At 34.5% G+C, this 24,993-nt stretch overlaps 1 protein-coding gene across 1 annotated transcript in view; it reads left to right on the top strand.

Moving 5' to 3' along the window:
* The window catches only part of LOC125074965 (fatty acyl-CoA reductase 1), a 29,728-nt gene extending 5,528 nt beyond the window's left edge, over window positions 1-24,200 (top strand). The window contains exons 2-14 of the mRNA XM_047686452.1: window positions 8,233-8,377; window positions 9,093-9,186; window positions 15,690-15,856; window positions 16,533-16,623; window positions 17,017-17,162; window positions 17,748-17,857; window positions 18,866-18,937; window positions 19,112-19,232; window positions 19,542-19,664; window positions 20,144-20,263; window positions 21,008-21,159; window positions 22,260-22,365; window positions 23,287-24,200. Of these exons, the coding sequence (XP_047542408.1) occupies window positions 8,241-8,377; window positions 9,093-9,186; window positions 15,690-15,856; window positions 16,533-16,623; window positions 17,017-17,162; window positions 17,748-17,857; window positions 18,866-18,937; window positions 19,112-19,232; window positions 19,542-19,664; window positions 20,144-20,263; window positions 21,008-21,159; window positions 22,260-22,365; window positions 23,287-23,419 (1,572 nt within the window). The 5' untranslated portion in view covers window positions 8,233-8,240 and the 3' untranslated portion in view covers window positions 23,420-24,200. The remainder of the gene's footprint in view (window positions 1-8,232; window positions 8,378-9,092; window positions 9,187-15,689; window positions 15,857-16,532; window positions 16,624-17,016; window positions 17,163-17,747; window positions 17,858-18,865; window positions 18,938-19,111; window positions 19,233-19,541; window positions 19,665-20,143; window positions 20,264-21,007; window positions 21,160-22,259; window positions 22,366-23,286) is intronic.
* The last annotated feature ends 793 nt before the right edge of the window (window positions 24,201-24,993 follow it).

The raw sequence follows: 24,993 nt of genomic DNA, 5'->3' as shown, positions 1-24,993 counted from the left end.
TAAAACTCCACGGTTACATATATAGTCTATTCCAATCGAGGAATGAAGATAAACAAACCTTAAATTTACGCTCAGCTATATTGTACCCTACTAACAGTTCTTGATTAATAATTATGTTTGTTTTTAACACAACAATATTGATCTTAACTACTTATATCCGCTTCAATTTACTTCCAAAGTTCTATAAAAACTTCGTCGACGTCCAAAACGCGAATGCATAATGTTTATCATAGATTTTATTCAAGCTCTCTAATGATATGGCGTCAGTTCGATGTCAATGGTTACTAATTTTACTTCTTTTTTGTCTACTTGGTGGTAGGGCTTCGTGCAAGCCCGTCTGGGTAGGTACCACCCACTCATTAGATATTCTACTGCCAAACAGCAGGGTGAAAGTTTGAAGGGTGAGTGAGCCAGTGTAACTACAGGCACAAGGGACGTAACATCTTTCACCCATCCAGGCCGATTCATTTCCAAAAAATGAATCGGCCTGGATGGATCTAAATTACAGACAACATAATAATTAAACAAGTGATATGTTTAACATTTCGTGTAGATCTTTATCTAAATTTCATGAAATTTCATTTGAAGCTAGCTTGAACTCCTAAAACCCCTAAAACGCGAGTTAAGCCACAGGCGACAACTAGTACGTGATACTAAATGAGTCACGGACACGGTTAGTTAAGTCCATTTCATCTCCTGTGAAGGTAATTTGAGATTATTTAATCTTGTTAAATATCTTATCTGGGTATTTCTACATAATATTTATTTTTTTCTATATATAAAATTAATTGTATAAGTATAACTACTGAGTTTCTTGCCCAGTTCTTTTCGGTTCACTCTACATTCCGAACCGGTGGTAGCTTGACTTTTAAGTTTTAACATAGTTCTGTAAAGTGATCACTCAAATGTTCTCGTAGAAGTCAAACCTTGAATAAAGTATATTTTGATGATGTTTTTAATTTTTTGATTAACGTTAAAAATAAGTAATTATTAAAACAATTAGTAATTAAACGTTTTTGTTTTATTAAATTATATTGTAGAATAAAAATTCGTTAACTAACTTAAATAAGCTAAAATTGCAAAAATCTATTGAAACACGTATCTACATAAAAGATAAATTACTCTCTTCAAATAAAATAAGTTTTATCGTCTTTAGACTTCAACGTCCGATAAAGACATACAATGTACTATAGCTACATACATAATTAATCCCAGAACGCGATTTGATTTATAAATAAGTTACCGATTTGTTTTTATTTTTTTTTATTTTGTTCTGGTATCGGCTGTATACGTTTATACCTTTGCTATTAATAAAAAAAATATGCAAGTAGGTTCATTGCAACAGTAGTATTTTAGGATTAACTTTGATTGATATCGTTATGAATTAAGATTAAACTGAAAACTCACAGAAACTAAGTCCTTTTTTCACTAATATAATGGCATATTAAATTAACTATACACATTTTATTTCAAATATACATAAACACTTCCGTGTTACAAATGCTGTCACTACCAATTCAATGCACATTCAGAACAAATTGCTTTACCTAGATTTTCTTGTTAGTTTTAGTCGAATATATTTCCTAACTAATAAAATAAAACAAGACCCAATTAAATCGGGTCTATATAGCAATGTGTGCTCGGTTAAGCTTTTTAAATTTGAAAACGAGATAACCACCACCATTGATATGCGACATTAACTATAATTATTATTAAATTTATAATAATATACATATCAAAATGGCGTGTCATATGTTGCCAATGTTTCATAAGTGAGATACAAAGTTAATTCGTATAGAATCGCACCGTTAATTGATTTAGAATCGGACGTTATTCTTAATTTACCTGTGTGACAGAGACAGATATATCTCAGTAGAGACTACTTTAAAAACTAAAGTTACTGTATTAGTAATATTATTTATCACATACTCTCTGAAAATAAAACCCATCATTCTCGAAGTAAAATTACGCTAACGATTCGTTATAATTGAAAGGACGTAAGGATTTCAAAAAACAAGAATTAACAATTTTGAATCGTTTTAAACATCTTACTTTGTGCTAAAAACTTATTGAACTGGAACGTTGCTCCACTGTTTATACACAGACTTACAAAACTGTTATTTGTAATTTTGCACTTACTTTTGCACGCGGATGTGCTTGAATTATGTAACGTGTTAGCGTGTAGGTGTCGTTTAATTAATGCGACGCTAAATAACTCTTGTATGTGAAATTGTTTAGCTTTCAAAATGTATTCAATTATTTTGCCATTTCTAGTTGAGGTACTTCTGAGGCGTCCTCTCAACTGGTTTACGTTACGGTATTTCTCCAAAGAGTATAAACAATACAGGATGAATATTTTGTAGTATATTGTGTGATATACATAATGGATATACATCATGTTTTATTAGAATGCCTTAAAAATAGAGGTCTTTTAGAGATATTGATTAAATGATTACGGCTATTTGTGTTAAGCTAGTTGCCGCCCGCGTTAGACAATTTCTAAGGACCATATGTCCTCAAATTTTTGGTATAAAAATGTAGTACACGTCCCATATTGAGGTTCGAGCTTGTGTTTTATAAAGTTTCATCAAATTCGGTTCAGTGATTTGCCCGTGAAAGAGTTACTTTAGTATTTATAATATTGGTATAGATGTCAGAATAATGCAAAGATAAGCTTTATAAGATGCCACTGCATTGCCACTCGGTGGTGACTGAAGCTGTTGTATTTATCTGTATCCATGGTTTTGATATACCATAAAGATATATCGATAAAAAAAATAATTGCACAAAATTAATGTTCAAAATTTCCGTAAAAAAGGTTACGTATATATCAGTAGACTCCTTAAAAAATTTTTTTTACATGGTCTGCAGTCTTGTTATTATCTAATCAGCTGGATGGTAAGTGGTAACCGCACTTATTGCACTGTAAAAAATATTTATTATCCGTCTCTTAATCAATGCATCCCCAACCTGGGTAACTATGATGTGCCTGTAGTTACACTGTCTAACTTACCCGTCAAACCGGAATTCAATTATACTGAGTACTGCTGTTTGGCGATACATAACATCTTGGTCCCTAAGGTTGATGGCGCCTTGGTGATGTAAGGAATATTTCTTACAACGCCATTGTCTATGGGCGGTGGTGACCACTTGCTATCAGGTGGCCCATTTGCTCGTCCGCCTACCGATATCATAAAAAAAAATACCTACTCGTATCTAGTCGGGTTTGCACAGTCCTACCATCAAGTAAACGAAATTTGGATCTAATTGCTAATTTATTACATTCAACATTTGCCTCGTTTGACAAACATACATACGATATGGTCCAGTGACTGGAACCGTGGTCCTGAGGTCACAGTTACAAATCTGGTCAAGGATTTCAAAATAATTTCATACTGCTTAAGTTAAGAATCTGCATATGATGTAATAATCACTGAAGCACACAGATCTGCACAGAGATTAGAAAAAGATGAAATGACCCAGTAGTTGGTTTGACTTCTGTTTATAAATTAGGTCGTGCTTAGCGGTGAAGGAAAACATCGTGAGGAAACCTGCACATCTCAGATGTAGCTCCGCATTGTGTTGGAATAAACTCAAAAACCTCTCCTCGAAAGGATAGATCTTTGTACAACAGTGACATACTTACAGTCATAACTTTTTAAGTTAATTAGTTATAGATTCCAATTGTCGCTCAACTTGAATCGCTCTAGGAACTGTAAACTACATTTGTAAGTTTCTTATAGCGAAACTGTCTTCTTGTTAGTATTAGTGATGTTGATGTTATCCTGAAGGATTTCGGCGACAGTGTCAATGATGACAGTATCATAGTCAACGGAGCTGGTGATATTAAATTGCACATGTCTGTGCGCAAACACGAATACAGTCGCTATTCCCTCAATCTGATGGGATGCCACTACGAGACGACCTCAAAAAGTTCAGGAGCAGGACGTCTTTAAATGCTTTCCATGGGAGAGTAGCGAGCCCTCCCATTCCCTCCTAGCCAACGAGCCACTCACATGGTCCTTCCTGACGCCTATCGGGGAAGTATCAGGAGCAGCCCCGCGGCATCCCACCAGTCTCTGCCGTGGCTGACGAGCAAGCTCACGAGGAGGTGACTGACATGTACATGGGAGTGTTAACTTAGGTCAACCTAGACTAGGTCATATAAGCCAACAAAGCGTTTATTTTCAATAGTGTGATGTGAGTTTTATAAATATTTGGTTGAAACAACCATTTCGTTTTGCCTCATGTTGTCAAAATACAAAAGATCATATCACAGTTGTAATGATACTGTTTCAAAACATGTTTACAAATGGGTTTATCTTGATTTGAAACAATGAAATTGCATGACCTTGAACTTAATTGTAAGAGCGTGACGTCACAGCGTCGTTGACGTCACAACTGACACGCTTAACTTATTGTTACTCGTTGTTCTTATGGCTAAATATAAAGTTGCTGATACTGAGGTCCTGGGATCAAATCTCAATTCTCTAAAACACAGCTAGGAAGTCTGTACGCAAGTAAAGCCACCTGAACACAACACTCATCAAATACAGAGAGTCTACCTGTCTTTGCACACATACCTGCACTTTAATTTGTCCTGGGCCGATAGCTTTTAGTAGGCTCTAAATATTTATTCGAAATGTCGATTATAACGAGAAAAATCGAGAAAAAAAATATTAAATTTCAGGTTAAGTCAACATTTAAAATCTATATATCTCAGTGTCTGTTTGCAATATTAAAATAACCGCGTTTTAATAAATGCATATGTGTGTATACAAAGTACATATACCTAAACAACATTTTAACAATTTTTGTGTGTCTGTCTGTCTGTCTGTTTGTTCCGGCTAATCTCTGGAACGGCTGGACCGATTTTGACGGGACTTTCACGGGCAGATAGCTGATGTAATAAGGAGTAACTTAGGCTACTTTTATTTTAGAATTATATGTAAAATAATAATAAAGTCACGCTTTTTTATTAAATTCAAACGCGCACGAAGTCGCGTTCGCGCAGTTTGAATTCAACAAAAAAGTTATTGCCTTAGCCTAAGTTACTCCTTGTTATAATATTAGTGACAGTCCCTTCAAAATCGGTCCAGCCGTTCCAGAGATTAACCGGAACAAACAGACAGACAGATAAAAATTGTAAAAAATGTTGTTTCGGTATATGTACCGTGTATACATATGCATTTAGTAAAAAGTTGTTATTTTAATGTTACAAATAGACACTCCAATTTGATTATATGTATGTATAGACTAGCTACTCCGCGCAGTTTCGTGACGCCGTGGCGTGTGGTATTGCCGTTTTGAAAAATTAGATCAAATGCAAAAATTATTATTCAAAACCGACTAACGGAGATGAACGCGTACACGTTAATATATTATTATATAATATATGCCAATCAAAGAAGGAATAAAGATAAACAAACCTTAGATCCATGCATTCCGTGCGATTTTCTTATAAATAATATGATTGTACCCTTTTAAAAGTTTGATTAAATATATCTTTATTTACAATACAACACTTTTACACTTAACTATTTGTGTCCACTTTAATTTTACTTCCAAAGTGCCGGTAATATTTAATCCATAATAAATATCATTTACTGAAACTCTCAACCAATGAAATGGCGTCAATTCGATGTCAAATGTTGTTTATTTGGCTTTTGTCCCCATGTTGGAATAGACTAAAAATAACTCTCGGAAAAAAGATAAAACTGTTAGTTCCGCTTATTTGCAAACAATACACGAGGTTGTGACCTGTAATGTATGTATTGCTTACGATTTGTTTGTACGTTGAACCAACATTGGACCCAACGTTTGTACACATTCGTCCTTGGCCCTAAAGTTTGTGCAATTGCTTGAACAGTACGCGGAGATTATGCAACTGTGAACGGTACGCGACGTTTAAACGGATATACTTATCAATTTTGTTAATAATGTACAATAGTACTATTGATATTAACAATTATAGAAAATAATAAATATTATATTGCTTTAATATATAAATGTATACGTATAATGTAATTATATTAAAATTTAATTTATCATTCGAAATTGTTTATGCAAATGAAAATATTCTTATTCTGCTTATTCAACCATAAGCATGTTTTTGATTTCATAGTAATTGTTATATATAATGCTTTACGTATTTGTACATATAATTAATTGTTATTCTGTACGTATGTTCACGGAACAGAAAGGGCTGGACAAATTATGATGAAATTTTTAGTATGTATCGATGGATGGTTTAGATGGGACCTTGTAGTCACCATGACGAATGAGAACTTGGTTTTTTTTTGACAAAAGTCAGTACTGATATATACTTAGTTCATAATAGTATATATTTAATAATACATCAGTATGAAAAAAATATATTTACATAAGAATTATTAATATTATGGCCTTAATATATAATAAATGTACAAATCATGACCGCGTGGAGTGGCGACAAGAATGCTAGCAGATCTGGACGATAAATAAACTCTCCTGTCACCAGTGGAGGCAAAGGAGGTTATATACTTTTAATGAATGTTTTTGCACTATTAGTCCAAACAAACATTACATGCAGTAAACGCTAAATTATCAGCGTGAATTAGATGACTGACGTGCGTGCTTACGAGATGTCTTAGTGTGTGTGAGATGACTAATGTAGGAAAAAGTTATATAATTAGTTGTGTGACTGAAAATGAACATAAGTTGTGACTATTTTTTTTGGTGAAAATATTGTTTTGACTTTTGATTCAAATTCAGTTAGTATATATAGAAACATTACTACACTTATTGGTTGGCAGAATATAAACTGCCTTCGGCTTGGAACAGAACCGGCGAAAGAAACTCAACGTGTATTTAACGTTTAATTTGTACTTACATTTGTAATTGTTTTCAATAAAGAAATAGTCTGGAGGCGATCGTTTCATTCCCAGGTGTGCTATTATCCATGAACTCGGTAATTAGTTTCTTATGCACACAAACATAGCTGTTTTAAATTTTACGGAGGCTGATATGACAATTTGGGATTATCTTGTAAAACCGTATACATAACTCCACTAAAGATGTATACAGTCGAAGAACAGGAATAATAAGTTTATCATAATGTTCAATGTATATCTATTTTATAGCGTATCATTTGTATATCTTATGATTTAATCCACGCTAGCATTGTTAGTACCATAAAAGAAAAAATACTAGAATATTCTGGAAGGAATTGCGTAAATTTTTGTGAACAATTCATCAAAATCGTGTAGTTTAGAAGAAGAGGAAAAAAACGGCAAGCTACTTGTATTTATAGTATCACTTATAGTATCACTAGTTGTAGGTCACAGATTTGCTCGCGTTTTAAAAAAAGAACGAAGGAAAGAGAGAGAGAGATAGAAAAAAAGAAAGAAAGAAATGTTTATTTAGGACACGGCACAATTATAAAAAGTAAAAAAAAAAACAACAATAATTTCTAGATTAAGTAGTAACGTAATCTACAAAAAACACAACAAAAAAGAAAAAAAAAAATTGGTAAGCTATAATAGTAACCGGTATTAGGCAGGTTTTAGGCATAAAAAGTATCTCATGTCCTCCTTATGGTTTAAGCTTGCTTCATATCCAAAAATCAACGAATTCAGATCAGTGTTTCGGCCATTAAAATATCGGTGTGGATGGTCCACCACGATGTAATTACAAGAAGCGTATTTGGCGGTTTATTTCTTAATATTACACGATAGAAATAATTACATAATGAAATAACGCAACACAATAGAATAAGCGTCATTTTTGCGTCAAAGAAATGACAGACGACATCGCAAATTGCATGTCATCTCGGCGATTGCGCAAGCGAATACCGACTTATTTGACAATGTTTACTATACGGGGAATTCCGTTGAACGTACAATGGTGCTCGTTATAAGAAGCAAATTTAATTGTCGCTATGACGACCCAAATACGGGCACCACCGATTTACGTCATTAGTTGATTGCTCTCGAAATGACTTAGGAAAAGATCTTGTGCAGGTTTTTTTGTTATTTTTATCTCAGCAGTTCATGACAATTGTACACTCCTAGCTATTAGAAATGACTCTAAAGTACTCAACCGATTATATACTATAATACCAAACACTTGTCCAAAAACCTTCCCCCCGACCCCCTAAAAGTATAAATAAATAAAAATAAATCGGTTAGCTCAGCTGGTTATTTAATATTCCAAGAGACTAAGTTTTTATTAATTAATGAATTTGTCTTGCAGGCTTCACCATGTCTTCCGAAGGCTTCTCGTCAGAGGAACTGGACGCGATGCCGGACCGAATATCAGATACTTTCAAGGGGCTGACTCTACTCGTAACTGGTGGTACGGGATTCATGGGGAAGGTGCTGGTGGAGAAACTTTTAAGGTAAGACATATTTCTTGATGTTAACATTTATATGAGCGATAATAACCGCTGGTTAGAACAAGTTAATCTATAGAAATCATTAACTATTTACGGAGTTAATGATAGTAATTATTTGTAGAATTAATTATTTTATACTTCAACTTATAAATGTTGCCAGAGGAAAGTTGAATGATACGTATTTAGTTTAAATAGACAAAGGTACGATCCTAAAATTCTAAATCAAGTAGGTACTTGGTCATGAAGCCTATTTTAACTAGGTTTAAAATAATAATGATATTAGTATTTAATTGGAAATGGGCTAGTTGCTATATATTTGGTACTATTTTGAAAATGAAACAAGAGATAAATTTGTTCATTTTCTATATTGCTAAATTATAAACCACTTACTACCAACAAGTCAGTGCAGTCTGACCTCAGTTGCATAGATAAAAAATGCTACTGAACATTCGGCTTAGACAATTGTTCCCAGTAAAAACGCAAACCGGTTATGACTGGTAAAAAGCGGATTTTAAAAATAGAGATCTATTAGTAGTTTCAAGTTCAGCGAAACGTTTGTTTTACTACATGAGCTAAGAAATACATACGGTCATCCAAAAACTTTCGGATTTACGAATATATTTGTATGCTTAGAATGTTGATTTTAACCAGTTCATACCGGTTCAATCTAGTATTGGTAGACTAAAAGGAGTAAACATTTTTGCTTTTTATTTTACAGAAAATGTCCGAATATTGGAAAAATTATGCTGCTAGTCCGTCCGAAGAAAGGGAAGTTACCGAAACAGCGCTTGGAAGAAATGCTCAATGACGCGGTGAGTCGCTTTTTTATAAATAAAAGAAAGATAATTTCATTACTATTGAAAATTTCCATTCTCTTATCAATTGAATTGGGTTTTATGAATTTATTTCTAACAAATTAATTGTCAGATACTTTTATAGTGCTTAGTTGGCACCGAAAAGAATTAATGATTGACGTACATACTGTTTTAAAAAATAACAAATAGTACGTCTGGAGCACCTGATGGTAAAAGATCGGTCATCCCCAATACACCAGCCTGTGTGCCTGTAGTTACACCGGCTCACCCTTCAAACCGAATCGCAACAATACTAATTATTGCTGTTTAGCGTTAGAAGATGTGATCATTGGGTACATTGTGGTACATGGTTTTTACGAAGCCTTCTACAAAAAAGGTAACTTTCTAACGTGCTTTCCTTAAACCTTAATATATCGTATAACATGGCGCTGTAAATATACCTATATACTCATTGACTTTCTCGATCAGGAACAAAAAAAAATGTTTATTTATTTGGGTAATAATTAAGGGCCTCCTGATTGATGCTCTAGTGCAACTTGTCTTGATGATTCTTTGACTGCCTTATAATATTGTAAATCAGCATTCGTGTCACTATCGTCAATTTCAAAGATGTGTGTTTTAATGTGAACTTGGCACAGAGTAATTAAAATTGTGGCTACAAAAAAACTACTAAATTCTTCGCCGGTTCTTCTCGGTAGAACCCAAATTCCGAACAAAGAACAATGCAATTGTGTTATAATATTCCACACTGTAAACTTTTTTATAGTTATTTTTCAAATTAATGTTTCTTAAATATTACATTAATACATATCAACAAGGTACATACAAGTATACGCTAAACATACAAAGGAGCAGAGAGCGGAGAGGGAGCATGACGTCATAAGGGAGCGTCACGTCAGCCGTTCGTCGTCACGGCATAAACAGACCTACCCTAAACTCTTATAGATGCTACGTATAAAAAAGCAATTAATTCTCTTTGACCCATTAACCTTTGGGTTTAAGTTTCACTATCTATACTATAGAAGGAGGTATAAAATCTAATATTAATAGAGTATTATAAACTAGGGGGTGTCTCGCGAAACTTTGCGTTCATTTAAAATATTTTTTAGTACTTTAGTACCTTTTTTACTCTGTCTAAAATTAATTAGAGCCGAGATGGCCCAGTGGTTAGAACGCGTGCATCTTAATCGATGATTTCGGGTTCAAACCCAGACAGGCACCACTGAATTTTCATGTGCTTAATTTGTGTTTAAAATTCATCTCTTGCTCGGCGGTGAAGGAAAACATCGTGAGGAAACCTTCATGTGTCTAATTTCAACGAAATTCTGCCACATGTGTATTCCACCAACCCGCATTGGAGCAGCGTGGTGGAATATTCTCCAAACCTTCTCCTCAAAGGGAGAGGAGGCCTTAGTCCAGCAGTGGGAAATTTACAGGCTGCTAATGTAATGTAATGTAAAATTAATTATATATTAAATTAACAATTTAGTCCTCAAGCTTAGCAAGGTTTATCAACCAAGAATCCCCTTTAATTTTCTGCACGTCTACGGCTGGAGCTCTTCAAAATGAGACCTTAATCTTTTATGAGCAGCCATCATCCCATAATCACTGGGACAAAAATCGGTTTACGGTATTAATGTAACAGATTAGAAAGTGTGTCTGTATTTTATCTCGTTCAAACTTCTGAACCGAATTTGATGAAATTTTATACGAAGCAAGCTTGACTCCAAATTAAGAGACATAGGCATATTTTTAACTAGCGACCTGCCCCGGCTTCGCACGGCTGCAATGCTGATAGTAAATATACTACAGAATGTCTTACAACGTTCACAGTTTTTCAGTCACTAGACAATACAAACCGCTATGTCCCTGTGTTTTAAATCTGTAATATCTTCGAAAATATTCATATAAACTTCATGCTGTAAAGGACTATGTATATCTATATTAAATGCACAATCTCTTTGAGGTACTTAATTGGATAAGGATTAATGCTGTATTACTTAAAATCACTTCGAAAATAAGCCATTATTTCTCGTAAAAAGTAAAGGATAAAAAATGGTTGTTGTGGGCTATCCCTCAGAGATAGACATATACCATCGTGGACTTTTTTGAAAACCTTTTTAAGGTGTACAATACTGTGGTACATTATTTTGATCTATCTCGTAGGGTTCAGCCAGCGTTTACCAGTAGCGTTCAGTAAGCGCAAAAATGTCTTAATTTTCGACATCATTTCAGAAACCTTTTAAATTATCAATATCCTCTATGAAATTACGTATGTATTATACATAGACACCTTCCTCTTGAATAAATCTATCTATTAAAAGAAACAGCATCAAAATCCGTTGTATAATTTTAAAGATCTAAGCATACACAGGAACAGACAGCGGTAAGCGACTTTGTCTTATACTATCTAATGATGGTTCTACGCATCATTGATGACTAATTCCTAAGTCCGTGCTAAGCCGCGGGCGTCAACTAGTGTAATATCTAGACTTGCAAAACACATGTTTGTCTTAAAAGTATGCGACTAAAGTAGTCGCCATTACTGGAAATGTCATCGTATGTAACGATAATGGCGTGTGCATGATGTTTTCGTCACAAAATTAAGTAATATTCGTACACAAAAGGCATTTACGAGGAAAATATTAATAGTAAATAAGCCTCTGAAGCAACTTGACAAATCGTTTTAACTATAGACGGACGTATTCATAGTGTAATGTTTAGTTTGAAGCCTCGATAGCTCCGTGGTTTATGAGTCGCTTGCGATGTGAAAGTAGCGGGGTTTGTTTCTGATTATTTTTGCGTAACTGGAGAGATACTCACGAATATTTGGAATTCTTGGAAAATGATATCTTCCTTTAAAAGTTTAGAGCTTAAGACGATTTCAATGGAATATAGACTATATAGCAGGACCGGACTGTGAGTTAAGGGGGCCCTGGGTTAACAGTACTTAGGCTCCCTAAGACATATCTGAAGGTAGACTTGAATTAATTGAATGGGTTTGAATAATAAGGACTCGCAAGGCTGCAAACCATACGATCTGTTTAATTTAATAAAGTTATGGATTCTTTCGCATTATCGTATCTTTTTGACTTTGACTTGACTTAGCTGGGGCCCCCTTGAATCTAAGGGGCACTGGGCTGAAGCCCAAAAATTCATATGGTAGATCCGGCCCTGCTATATAGTCATCATGACCTAGAAGAACACGCCGAAGCAATAAGGGTTAAGACTAATTCTGCTTGGCGCAGTTGACGAAGGTATCCTCTCTGTCTGTCTGTTGCTCTTTCACAGCCAAACCACACCGAATTTGACGAAAAGTTTGAAGCAGGCTAAAATGCGAGCGACGCCGCAGGCACAACTAGTTATCAATAACTTTTGATTACAATTATTTTTATCTAATAAAGATATTCGTATTCGTTATACGAATGCTTGCGAAATATTCGTACATTCAGTTGCCGATATTATCCGTAACATAAAAACAAACCGACATTTCTTGTTATATGTAACGTCATTATTTATTCTCTTTAGTAAAAAAAATATTTTGAACGCTGTACAAGTCATACTAAGTACGCGCTTGCGCACTTGTGATGTCGAAATTTTCACCATTCCCGGCTAAGACTATGTCGACATATTAAGACTGCTTGCACACTAACGATTTGTAAGAGTTTATAACATACATATATAAGTACAATGATATATTAAGTACATACTGAAATATACTAAAGGTTATGTCAATCATTTCTTCGTGCTTTTTTTGTTTGCTTATTAAATTCAACATTCACGCACACATAAACACTTATCAGTAGATACAGCATATATACATTACGTGCAATATGTTTGGATTTATGTGTTCTTTCAATTAAAGGAAAATCAAAATCAAAATATACTTTATTCGAGTAGGCTTTTACAAGCACTTTTGAATCATTTAACAAACTATATTAAGTAAAGCTACCACCGGTTCGGAATGTTGATTCTACCGAGAAGAACCGGCAAGAAACTCAGTTAATCTTTTTCACCATCTAAAAATACAGAGTAAAATTAAATATATATTAAAAGAGCTTAAATATTGACTAAATCAAATTTAAACGACAATAAATAAAACGTAGTTTTAGTTATAGTTAAACGTATTCGAGCCTAATGCCTTTTTTATGTAGGAATACATTTTGTTTAATTCATCTCGAGTTGAGTGACCTGCTTAAAAAGCCCATATTCTCCTCAGTCTACGCCCATCAGTGGGATATTGCAATGTAAGCGTAATTATCAGTGTTTCTCTACTATATTGTGCATATAAACCTTCCTCTTGAATCAATCTATCTATTAAAAAAACCGCATCAAAATCCGTTGTGTAATTTTAAAGATCTAAGCATACACAAGGACAGACAGCGGTAAGCGACTTTGTTTTATACTGTGTAATGATTATAAAGGTGAAAGTTTGAAAATGTACGTTTGTTACTCTATCACGCAAATACGGCTGAATCGATTTTAATGAAACTTTATAATAATATAGCTTATACATCAGAATAACATGTGCTTTAATTGATAAAGATATTGTGTAAATTGTCAAATTTATATTACTTAACCAATCCATAAAACGCGAGCGAATCTGCGGCCGAAAAATAGTCGTCTTTGCTTACGCGTCAAGACTTACGTAACTTGGTGGTAGGGCTTTGTGCAAGCCCGTCTAGGTAGGTACAACCCTCTCATCAAATATTCTACCGCCAAATAACAGTACTCTGTATTGTTGTGTTCCGGTTAGAAGGGTGATTGAGCCAGTGTAATCACAGGCACAAGGGACATAACATCATAGTTCCCAAGGTTGATGGCGCATAGGTGATGTAAGGAATGGTTAATATTACTTACAGCGCTTTTGTCTATGGGCGGTGGTGACCACTTACCATCAGATGGCCCATATGCTCAACAAATGGCATAAAAAAACTCATTAGTTACCATGGAAACAGGGGACGTCATAACGAATGGGGTTCCATGCTTTTCTGTAAAGTAAATAATGACGTACGGTGTTTTAAACTAATAGTTTTGAACTGCGATCCGAACGCTCTTGTGTAGTCACTCTTACAACTAGATCTAATAGCGCAATCTCTTCACGATTTAGGTCAAACTTTTGTTCGCCTTTTATTAAAATATTTGACGTTTAATTAATTTGTACTTTTACTGTTCCGTAACTATGGCCCAGTAGATAAGGCGATATGAATTCAATGGGAAAGGTAAATAGATTCAAATTTGTAACTCTACCAATTACATTTCATATATATATGTAGTTAAACGTATATATTATATATACATATATACCGTACAATATGACAGATAATAAAAGGGATAGCGGTTAATATTGGTTTATTTTCATAAAAATACACTTCGATAATACCATTTGTATGATTGCTAAAAAAGAGTAAGATCGGATTTAGGGCCTAGGGCCTGGCACCAGAGGTAGCCCCTAATTTTTATTTTATAAAATTATGTATTAATTTTTTCAATTTTACTATATCTACACAACTTTCATTAAAATTGTTAACTCATCGGAGTTATGTTTTTTTTCTATAAATATAATAAAATTGGAGTGTCTGGTGTTATATTAAAATAATCGATTTTTATTACATACATGTATGTATACACCAAAATACACCAATATAATTTTTTTTACAATTTTTGTTTTGCTGGACCGATTTTGACGGAACATTCACTGGCAAATAGCTAATATAATAAGAAGTAATTTAGGCTACTTTTATTTTAAATTACATATATACAAAATAATAATAAAGTCACGCAGCCCTCGCGCACGTCACCACTCCGCCATCACGTCGGGTGCCTCCTGCCAACGACTTAATATCACAAAGCTGCCTACATACATAATACAGAATTAATAAGTTAAATTAGTGCGTTCTGAACAATTACTTTTTTGTTAAATTCAAACGCACACGAAGTCGCGGGCACAGCTATATTTGGCAGTAGGACCCGGTTGCCCAGCCCTGCAAAAGATTACCAACTGAGTTTCTTTTTGGCGTTGCAATAAATTTTACCTTGTAGAATGACGAATCACACGCTAGCAAGATTCACTTTTAAGTATATTTTGATAACGAACTTTGTACAGTGTGTCTTAAAAGTTTGTTTAACTTTGAAACTTGGATTAATAGTTGCATAGCAAAGCCTTTGTTTAAAGTATGTCACCTCGCCTTATTGCCTTCACTGGTGACAAGAGCTGGTTCATTTCGTAAGCCCGTCTGGGTAACTGCGCAAGATATATTCTACTGACAAACAGAAGTACATTGTATGTCTTGCTCTGGCTTAAAGGGCGAATGAACTTGTTAAACAAGCACAAGAGAGATGACATCATTAGTTCTTAAGGTTGGTGGTGCATGGACGATTTCAGAGATAACTATTTGCTATCCCGATTGGGATGATAACGACTTACCATCAGATGACCGCGTTAGTCGAGCTACGCGTTGTTTAGAAAAAATAATAATTTATATATATTCAATTTTCAGCTCTTCGAGAAACTCCGAACGATGCGTGGTGGCATTGAACCACTGTTGGAAAAATTACAAATCATCAGTGGCGACGCCTCGGCCCCAGACTTGGCGATCAGTCATGATGACAGGGAATTGATAATAGATAATGTGAACATCATTATTCATGCTGCAGCCACCATCAGGTAAAGTACATGTTTTCGAATTATTCTCTATTAATACCACTAGTCAACAGCACAGGGCGCATTGTAGTGGAAAAGTTCCACCCTGGCCCATTGGGCTATTGTCGTCCCCACTCCTAGAACAAGTTTTAAGCTTGATTCAAGAGGTAGGTAGATCCAATGTGATGGCAAATCCGACTAGATCGGAAAAATATCTTGGGTATCAAGGGTATACGTGATATTTGAGGCACAAGGCACGTAGTAAACTTTACCAATTTGGAAAGTTTGGGCTGCTATTGAAATTTTTACAGAAAAACTTTTTACTCGCCTGGCAAGAGATTTTACTATCTGATGTCTTCCGGGATAGCCGATAAACCAGCGATACAGTCATAAATAATAATAGGCTGATCAGCTTCTGGGTTAAGATTTCCTATCTGCAACCTGAGAAATTTTGGTACTTTTTCCACAATATTGCTCCAATGAGATAAATGCAAATTTAGCATGTTTTCAACCCATGCAGGTTTCCTTATGACTATTACGTGTTAAGTTCAACGTATCCTATCCTGAGCTACACTTAAAATTTCAAGTTTAGTACTTAAGTCAACAGGAAATTACTTAATAGTCAATTACAAAATTCCACCTTCACGGATATTGCCCATATTTAATAAAAACTTGATGATATGGCAATGTCTTAATTTAGATTCGACGAGGAATTGAAAAAGGCAGTGCTACTCAACGTCCGAGGCACGAAACTGGTACTCAAACTGGCCAAGCAGTGTAAACATCTTCAAGTAAGTTTATTTTAACTAATATTTAGAGATTTGTGTCAAGAAATTATTGTCAAAATCATTATTTAACGTTACCCATATTAATTAATAGGCAAAAAATCTACCACTGGTTAATAAAGGGAGACATAGAAACTTAGAAGAACCGAGGAATGATAATAAACTAATTATAAAAAAATACCTACAGAAGTTCTAGCTGGTTTTTCTAGGTAGAATCTATATTCTGAACCGGTGGTAGATTCACATTCAATGTTATCCTGTTAAATAACAAACACAAGAACCTATTTAAATATAATTGAAATTTAACTCGTAAAAAGTCTTAACTACTTAATTACAGTTAAATTGATTAAATGGCAAAGGTGGAGATAATATAATTATAATGTTTCTTCACTCTTCTAGCTCTTCATCCATATTTCAACGGCCTACTGCCACTTGCACGAGAAACTTCTAGAAGAGAGACCGTACCCCCCACCAGCTGATCCTCACAAGATCATCGAAGCCGTAGAGTGGATGGATGAAGAAACAATTGCTACCATTACACCTAAGTATGTAATTCATTATTTCAACATCTGTACTAATATTATAAATGCGAAAGTAACTTTGTCTGTCTGTCTGTTGCTCTTTCAGAGTCACTGAACCGTATTTGATGAAATTTGGCCAAAATGATTTAATTCCTCTCGTATTCTAACACTACCATATAAAGTTCAGGTACAGACAGATGTTCTTAATATGTGGTTTTAAAACGTCTGAACTGTGAAGGAAAACATCGTATTCATGAAGAAACCAGCATGAAATATTGCCAATTTATCCACTAACTGAAGGAAAAGTCCTTTAGAAGAGAGATATACTTTTACCAGTAACGGAATATTTACTATGACAAAAATGTAGCCAAGTTATGCCTTTATGACGTTTTAGTGGTTGGCCTTCAGGTGGTAGGCAAAAAAGTTACCTATAATCATCCTTAGAGTTAAAGCTTCATACCAAATTTCACCAAATTCGGTTCAGTGGTTTGGCCGTGGAAGAACAATAGATAGACAGACACAGAGACACACAGACATACAAACGGATAGACAGATCAGAATTAAGTTTTTATTATTAACAGTTTATTTTAAGCGCATTTGTCTGTACAGGTTGTTAAGCAAGCTGCCTAATTCCTATGCATTCACGAAAGCTTTGGGCGAAGCTCTCGCTGTCGAAGCTATGGAACACATACCTGTTATAATCCTGAGACCTTCCATTGGTAAGATTTTAAACTTATTTTTAACCGACTAGTTAGTATTGTTTTTTTTTACAATCCAGGTAGGCATGTGACTTCACTCCGCCTGGTGGTAAGTGGTACTTGAGTCCAAACGCGAAGACGGACAGTACAGTCAGCGAGAATGAACAGCTCTAGTCATTCAAGACGCAATGCCTCTTCACGCCTCGTTAAAAGGCACTGAGGTTATAAGAGGAGGAGAACACGGTTGCTGGTAGAGAGTTTCATGTTTTGGCTGTGCGACAAAGAAAAGAGTTACCAAATTTCTTCGTATATAGGTCAATGAAACCCTTGAATTCTTATAATTTTTAATTGAATAGTAAATGGGCTTATATAATGGTTTGAATCAAGCAGTTCTTCGAATAAGATAGGCTCATGTCGGTATGTAATTCGGTTTAATGGTTTATGGTTACTTCCGCCTAGGACCGGATTAAGCATTTCGGTGCCACTAGGAAAAATAAATTTCGGGGCCTTTATATTTTACCTATCACAATGCAATTTTATTTATAATCTCTATGTTTTTTTCAATACATAACATAGACCTGCCATCTATACATGTAAGATATTTGTATTAAATTTTTGGTTTGCCTAGCCCCCAGCACATACGGGGCCCCTTGATATTTGCCTACAATGCTTAATGGATAATTGTTAAACGGAATATTCAAAGTCAAAGTCAAAAATCTTTATTCAATATAGAAGTGTTTACTTTTATTTTGCTTATTGATTGTCAAAAATCTACCACCGGTTCGGAATTTAGCACCTCAGACCTGAGAAGAACCGGCGAAAGAAACTCAGCGGGATATATTTTTTTTAATTTTTTTTAACCATTTTCCATGTACAATGATAATTATATTTTAGTTATTTGAAACAGCCTGGAGGCGATCATTTCATTCCCAAGGTGTGCAGTCAACTAAAAAGTCATTCATATTATTTTGTACATCCCCTTACACATTTGTGATTTTGAATATTTCTTTAATACATTATGTGTTTTAGTGATACCCATATGGCAAGAACCGGTGCCTGGTTGGACTGACAACATCAACGGACCGACGGGTCTTCTGATAGGTATAAAAAAATTATATATTAAAAAACCAACATCTACATATAAGAACTATCACAGAAAAAACATTTTCTATTTTTCGTTATTTTTTTAGTTATTTCTATTTACATAGATGGAGGTCTTATGAAGTTGGGGGGGTTATTGAACTCGACCTTTAATAGTTTTATGTCACGTTTCAGGTGCCGGAAAGGGTGTTATCAGATCTATGTATTGTAAAGGAAATAGTTACGCTGATTATTTACCGGTTGACGTTTTTATAAACGGTATCATGATTTGCGTTTGGAACTATATCAAAAATGGGTAAATATTTCGTCTTAGACATTTTTTCTATTTGTTATGTGGACTAGCAAATGGACCACCAGCGCTCGTATAAATTGACATTCTACCATAAAAAATATATTTTTGAATCAATATTATAAACATTACATTGTCATATTCATATACATAAAATTTAAGTAATTATTTAAGCTTTTCTCAAGTTAAACAATTACAATATTAAATAGTTCAACTTTTTAGTTAAAGCTATAATTTCACTCGGGCGTCCCGAGACGCACATTTCTAATTTAAAATTCAAGTCATTTTTCTGATGTTTTAATTTTTTGTCTAAAGTGATACGAAATCGAACGTCGTCAACTTCACATCATCAGCCGAGATAAAAGTGACGTGGATTGAAATGATCGACGCTGGCCGTGACATCATCATGAACAGAGTGCCACTCAACGGTGTGGTATGGTAAGTGTGCCGCTTCAAAAACTCGATACCGTTTTAAGAATCAGATCGAAATCAAAATCAGTACAGAACAGTACATTAGCAGCCTGTAAATTTCCCACTGCTGGGCTAAAGGCCTCCTCTCTCCCTTTGAGGAGAAGGTTTGGAGCATATTCCACCACGCTGCTCCAATGCGGCCCAATGCGGGTTGGTGGAATACACATATGGCAGAATTTCGCTGAAATTAGACACATGCAGGTTTCCTCACGATGTTTTCCTTCACCGCCGAGCACGAGATGAATTATAAACACAAATTAAGCACATGAAATTCAGTGATGCTTGTCTGGGTTCGGACCCGAAATCATCGGTTAAGATGCACGCGATTCTAACCACTGGGCCATCTCGGCTCTTGAATAGTATTAACTATACTATAACTATATATATATTTTATTGTTTACAAGGGTGACAATTCATTGAATATTTTTCTTTAATATCCATTACAGGTATCCTGGAGGATCAATGAAACACTCCAGGCTTTACCATAACATATGCGCCCTGTTCTTCCACTGGATTCCAGCTCTCCTTATCGACACCCTGCTGTTCTGTCTCGGTTATAAGCCTGTGTAAGTGTTAATATAATTACATTACAATTAGATTTGCGTATTGTTGTTACGGTTCATCAGCTTACAAATTTACATGTGGACATAGATTCCGTAACATTCCCTGATGTATGTATATAAATTTTAACGCTTAAACGAATTTTAAAATACAGAAAAAAGTACTAATCGTATTAATAGAATTTGTTTAAAGCTGAAGCTGAAATAATAATCATTGGTAAGATTTTTTTCTCAAAGTACAAAATTATCAAATCAAAATCAAAATATACTTCATTCAAGAAGGCTTTTGCAAGCACTTTTGAATCGTCATTTAACAAACTATACTAAGTGAAGCTACCAACGGTTCGAAATGTAGATTCTACCGAGAAGAACCGGCTAGAACTCAGTAGTTACTCTTTTGCAACGTCTAAAAATACAGTCATGTTAGTTAAATACAATTATATATGTATGTTATATATGCTGTCTGGAAGTCAACAAGCGTTCTAAGTCATGTTTAATCCAAGCGGTATGTTAGAGAGATTATAAAAAAGTAGCTTAAAGAATCATTAAGCTAGGTAACAATTTTTCTGGGTCTATTTTTCCTGATAAGTCGAACTCTGGAGCCTCTAAGAGTAGACTCAACAGGTTTCTTTTGGGAGGGCGTGTACCACCTTCGTCTTCATCTACACTTTCCATCAGGTGAGATGGAAGACAAACGCCTATTCCATTACTATATACTATAACTATAAATTAAAAAAAAAAATGTTTCAGATTGATGCGCGTACATCGTCGCATAAGCAAGGGCTTCGACGTTTTCGAATATTACACGAACAACCAATGGGACTTCAAATCGGACATCGCACAGGCTGTCCGGAAAATTCTCAATCCGAGGGAACGGAGGGATTACAAAATTGATGCTATCGGTACGTGTTCAATATCCGCCATGATATGTTGACTAAACCTTCCTTTGACTTAGAGTAAGTTTATTTGAGACAACCTAAAAACAGACAGGTACTTTTTTAATGACAATTTCGACTGATTTGCCCTTTAAATAATACGACTATTGTACGAGGAAAACCAATAAAAGTTATGTTTTAAAAGTGTTTAGACGCTTTTACGGGTTTTCTAAATGGACCTGTGAGCCAAATATTCGTATTTGGCACCAACATACTATGATTGTTTCACTGCTGGGCGAAGAAAAGTTTTAGATCTTATACAACAAATTTATTTGTTTCTTGTGTTTTATATTTTTTTTGCCTTTTTTCTCTTGATACATTTAAACAAAATTTAAACTTAATAATAAGTCTAGCAAATGTAAGCATTGTTTGGGAAGTCACTGGTCCGTAACAATCGGGGTCTCCTAGTTTATTTATATGGGAAACAAACAATTATAATTACATTTAACAGTAAAAAACAAATATAAGAAAAACATAAATCGATCAAGTTTCCGCTTAAAATTAATACAAACAAATGACAACTTACATAAAAGCAAGTAAAACAGTTAAAGTTTAATAACATGACGTAAACTAAATTTAAATTCACTAACTTTTGAGTTAAATATATCTAATTCCTTACTAATCTAATTATTTTTACCTGAAAACAAGAACATATTATTTGAATAGACACACATACAAAGGGGTACAAAAAATAAAGATTGGTTTCTCGCTTGAAGACATTTGAAATAAAGTATAAAGAATCAACAAAGTTCACACAATTTTATAAATAAAAAAGGTGGGTTAAGGGTACATGACCTCCTTGATATAAGTAGCATATTGTAAATCAATAAAAAATATATTATTATTGTTAAAGAACGGATTTATAATGCTATAATTAGACTCTCAGCAGGCTCATAATCGATTAAGTTGTTAATATCCCTACAAAGTTGGAATACCAAAAACGGCTACTTTACTTAGGACAGCGTAGTCCTTCCCCGTTTTTCCTGTGCTTAACGTTAGATATTTTCGTATGTTTTGTTATTGTACACAAAATAGAACTAGTAATTTTGATTCATCTTATGTTTCAGGTTTAGATATTTCCAAGTATTTCGAAGATTGCATCAGGGCTGCGAGAATATTTATTCTTAAGGAATACGACGACACTCTTCCAGCTGCACGACGTCATATGAATGTGTTAGTATATTTAATGCATATATAAAAATATATATTTGAGGAAACGCCTGGTGGTAAGGTTCTGTTCAAGCCCGCTTGGCTAGGTACCAACCACTCATCAGATATTCTATCAACAAACAGTAATACTTATTATTGTTGTGTTTTGGTTTGATGGGTGGGTAAGCCAGTGTGACTTAAGGTAAAAAGGACATTACGTCATAGTTACCAAGATTGGAATCAGTAGTGCGTTTAAACCTTTCATATTATAAATGTGAAAGTAAGTCTGTATGTCTGTATGTTTGTCTGTCTGTTACGCTTTGATGAAATATGGTGTGAAGCAAACTCGATATTCAAGGAAGGATATGAGTTATTTTTTTTACCTAAAACCCACGACCGTCCCTCCTAACACGCGAGCGAAGCCGCAGTAAAAACAAGTAGTTAATAATGGTAATTTGACGAAATAATTAATATCAACCTACTTTGGCGTTTGAGAATAGTCAGAATTAATGAATAGGCGAATATGAGCCGAGATGGCCCAGTGGTTAGAAGGCGTGCATCTTAACCGATGATTTCGGGTTCAAACCCAGGCAGGCACCACTGAAATTTCATGTGCTTAATTTGTGTTTATAATTCATCTCGTGCTCGGCGGTGAAGGAAAACATCGTGAGGAAACCTGCATGTGTCTAATTTCAACGAAATTCAGCCACATGTGTATTCCGCCAACCCGCATTGGAGCAGCGTGGTGGAATATGCTCCAAACCTTCTCCTCAAAGGGAGAGGAGGCCTTTATCCCAGCAGTGGGACATTTACGGGCTGCTTATGAATAAGGATTCGTTCACACGTAGCTATGACGTACTGCGACTATAGACAATTTATTAAAATCTCGTCTAATTCACTCTGGTTCTTATGACATGTTATGATTGAAATAATTCTTCATTACAGGATGTGGTTCGTTGACCTGGTTACGAGGTTCATATTCTGGGGTTTGATTCTCTACTGGTTCAGCGGTTGGATGTCAACGGTGTACACATTTCTCGTCGGCACCAGCGATATTACCACAAAAATTATTGAGTGATAACGCTACTTGAATATAGTTGATTTGTTAGCTTTATTAGATATTATAAACTTTAATGATATTATTTCTTAATTATAATATATAATATAAGAATATACAGTATTATTATAGTCATTATAAACGAATCAGTTAAAATTGTTTATCAATAAGAACGCGTCTCGTATTCAAATGGACAAATTTAATTGTAGATGGGATTGTGGTTGTATTTTGCTGCTGGTGCTGCTTGTATTTTAGAAGAATATGGTCTTTAAACATGTTCTATTCTCCTGGGTATACTCGATATGTAACAAAAATGTAATATTAAAAAAGTTCCAATCAACTCGTTTCCAAAGGAAACTCTTCAAAAAAATCACCAAGAATTACACAATATTGTAACAATTTTTATAAACGACTTACGACAGAAAATCTGTCGTGATTTTTTCTTAGGTGTGGTGGCAGCTTTACTTCAACGTATTTACAAAAATATATATTTTTTTGTGTTCGTTTACGATTCCTTTGAATTGTTATTAAATAAAATTGTTCATCTATTTTATATTCGTGTATTTGTTGTGGTTTTGGAATAAATATTATTTTAGATTGGTGAAAATAATACGGTATTTAAGCGCTATTTTAAACTATTCTGAAATGATCGATGTTGAAAATAGATTTTTAGATTATTAGCCAATCAGCGTTAAGGTTTACAGTTGTAAAAAATATTAATTTTATAGGAAACGTAAGACTGTCTTCATGAAAATAGTTTTCGAATTCGTATTAAGTTTTTACAAGGATAAGGATTTATGATTATATTTTTGGCAGCTTTAAAATTTTTTTTATTTTTTTATACAATAAACAATATAAATATATTTTTTCTTGTTTTTTTTTTTAATTCCAAATTTAAAAGTACCCTCAATTAGATTTAGCGTTCAATTCCAATCAGTTATATTTAAAGCGATTGAAGCTGAGAGTATGTACAGACATGTTAGAGTTTTATTAAATGTTCTAATATTGTTGATGCAAAAGAAACTCTGTCTGTATAACTGAACGGAATTTGACGAATGATGAAGGCTACGTTATATACCTTAAACTTGATGACCAACCACTAAAACGCGAGAAAAATCTAGTATAGGATTAAGGACCCAAATGCCACCGTCGCGGCGTAAATGCATTTTGACTTATCAAAGTGGATTGTTAATCCACGATTCCTGTTCAACGTGTTTACCGGAGCCGAGATGGCCCAGTGGTTAGAACGCGTGCATCTTAACCGATGATTTCGGGTTCAAACCCAGGCAGGCACCACTGAATTTTCATGTGCTTAATTTGTGTTTATAATTCATCTCGTGCTCGGCGGTGAAGGAAAACATCGTGAGGAAACCTGCATGTGTCTAATTTCAACGAAATTCTGACACATGTGTATTCCGCCAATCCGCATTGGAGCAGCGAGGTGGAATATGCTCCAAACCTACTCCTCAAATGGAGAGGAGGCCTTTAGCCCAGCAGTGGGAAAATTTACAGGCTGCTAATGCTAATGCTAATTAGAAACTAAGCTGTTGCAAACATTAATAACTAAAAAGGCAGATTAGATTTATTATTCCAAA

This window comes from Vanessa atalanta, chromosome 29 (genome assembly GCF_905147765.1).
Source record: "Vanessa atalanta chromosome 29, ilVanAtal1.2, whole genome shotgun sequence".
Lineage (NCBI taxonomy): Eukaryota > Metazoa > Arthropoda > Insecta > Lepidoptera > Nymphalidae > Vanessa > Vanessa atalanta.
Note: the sequence above shows the minus strand (reverse complement) of the source record. Positions and strands in the feature narration are given on the sequence as shown.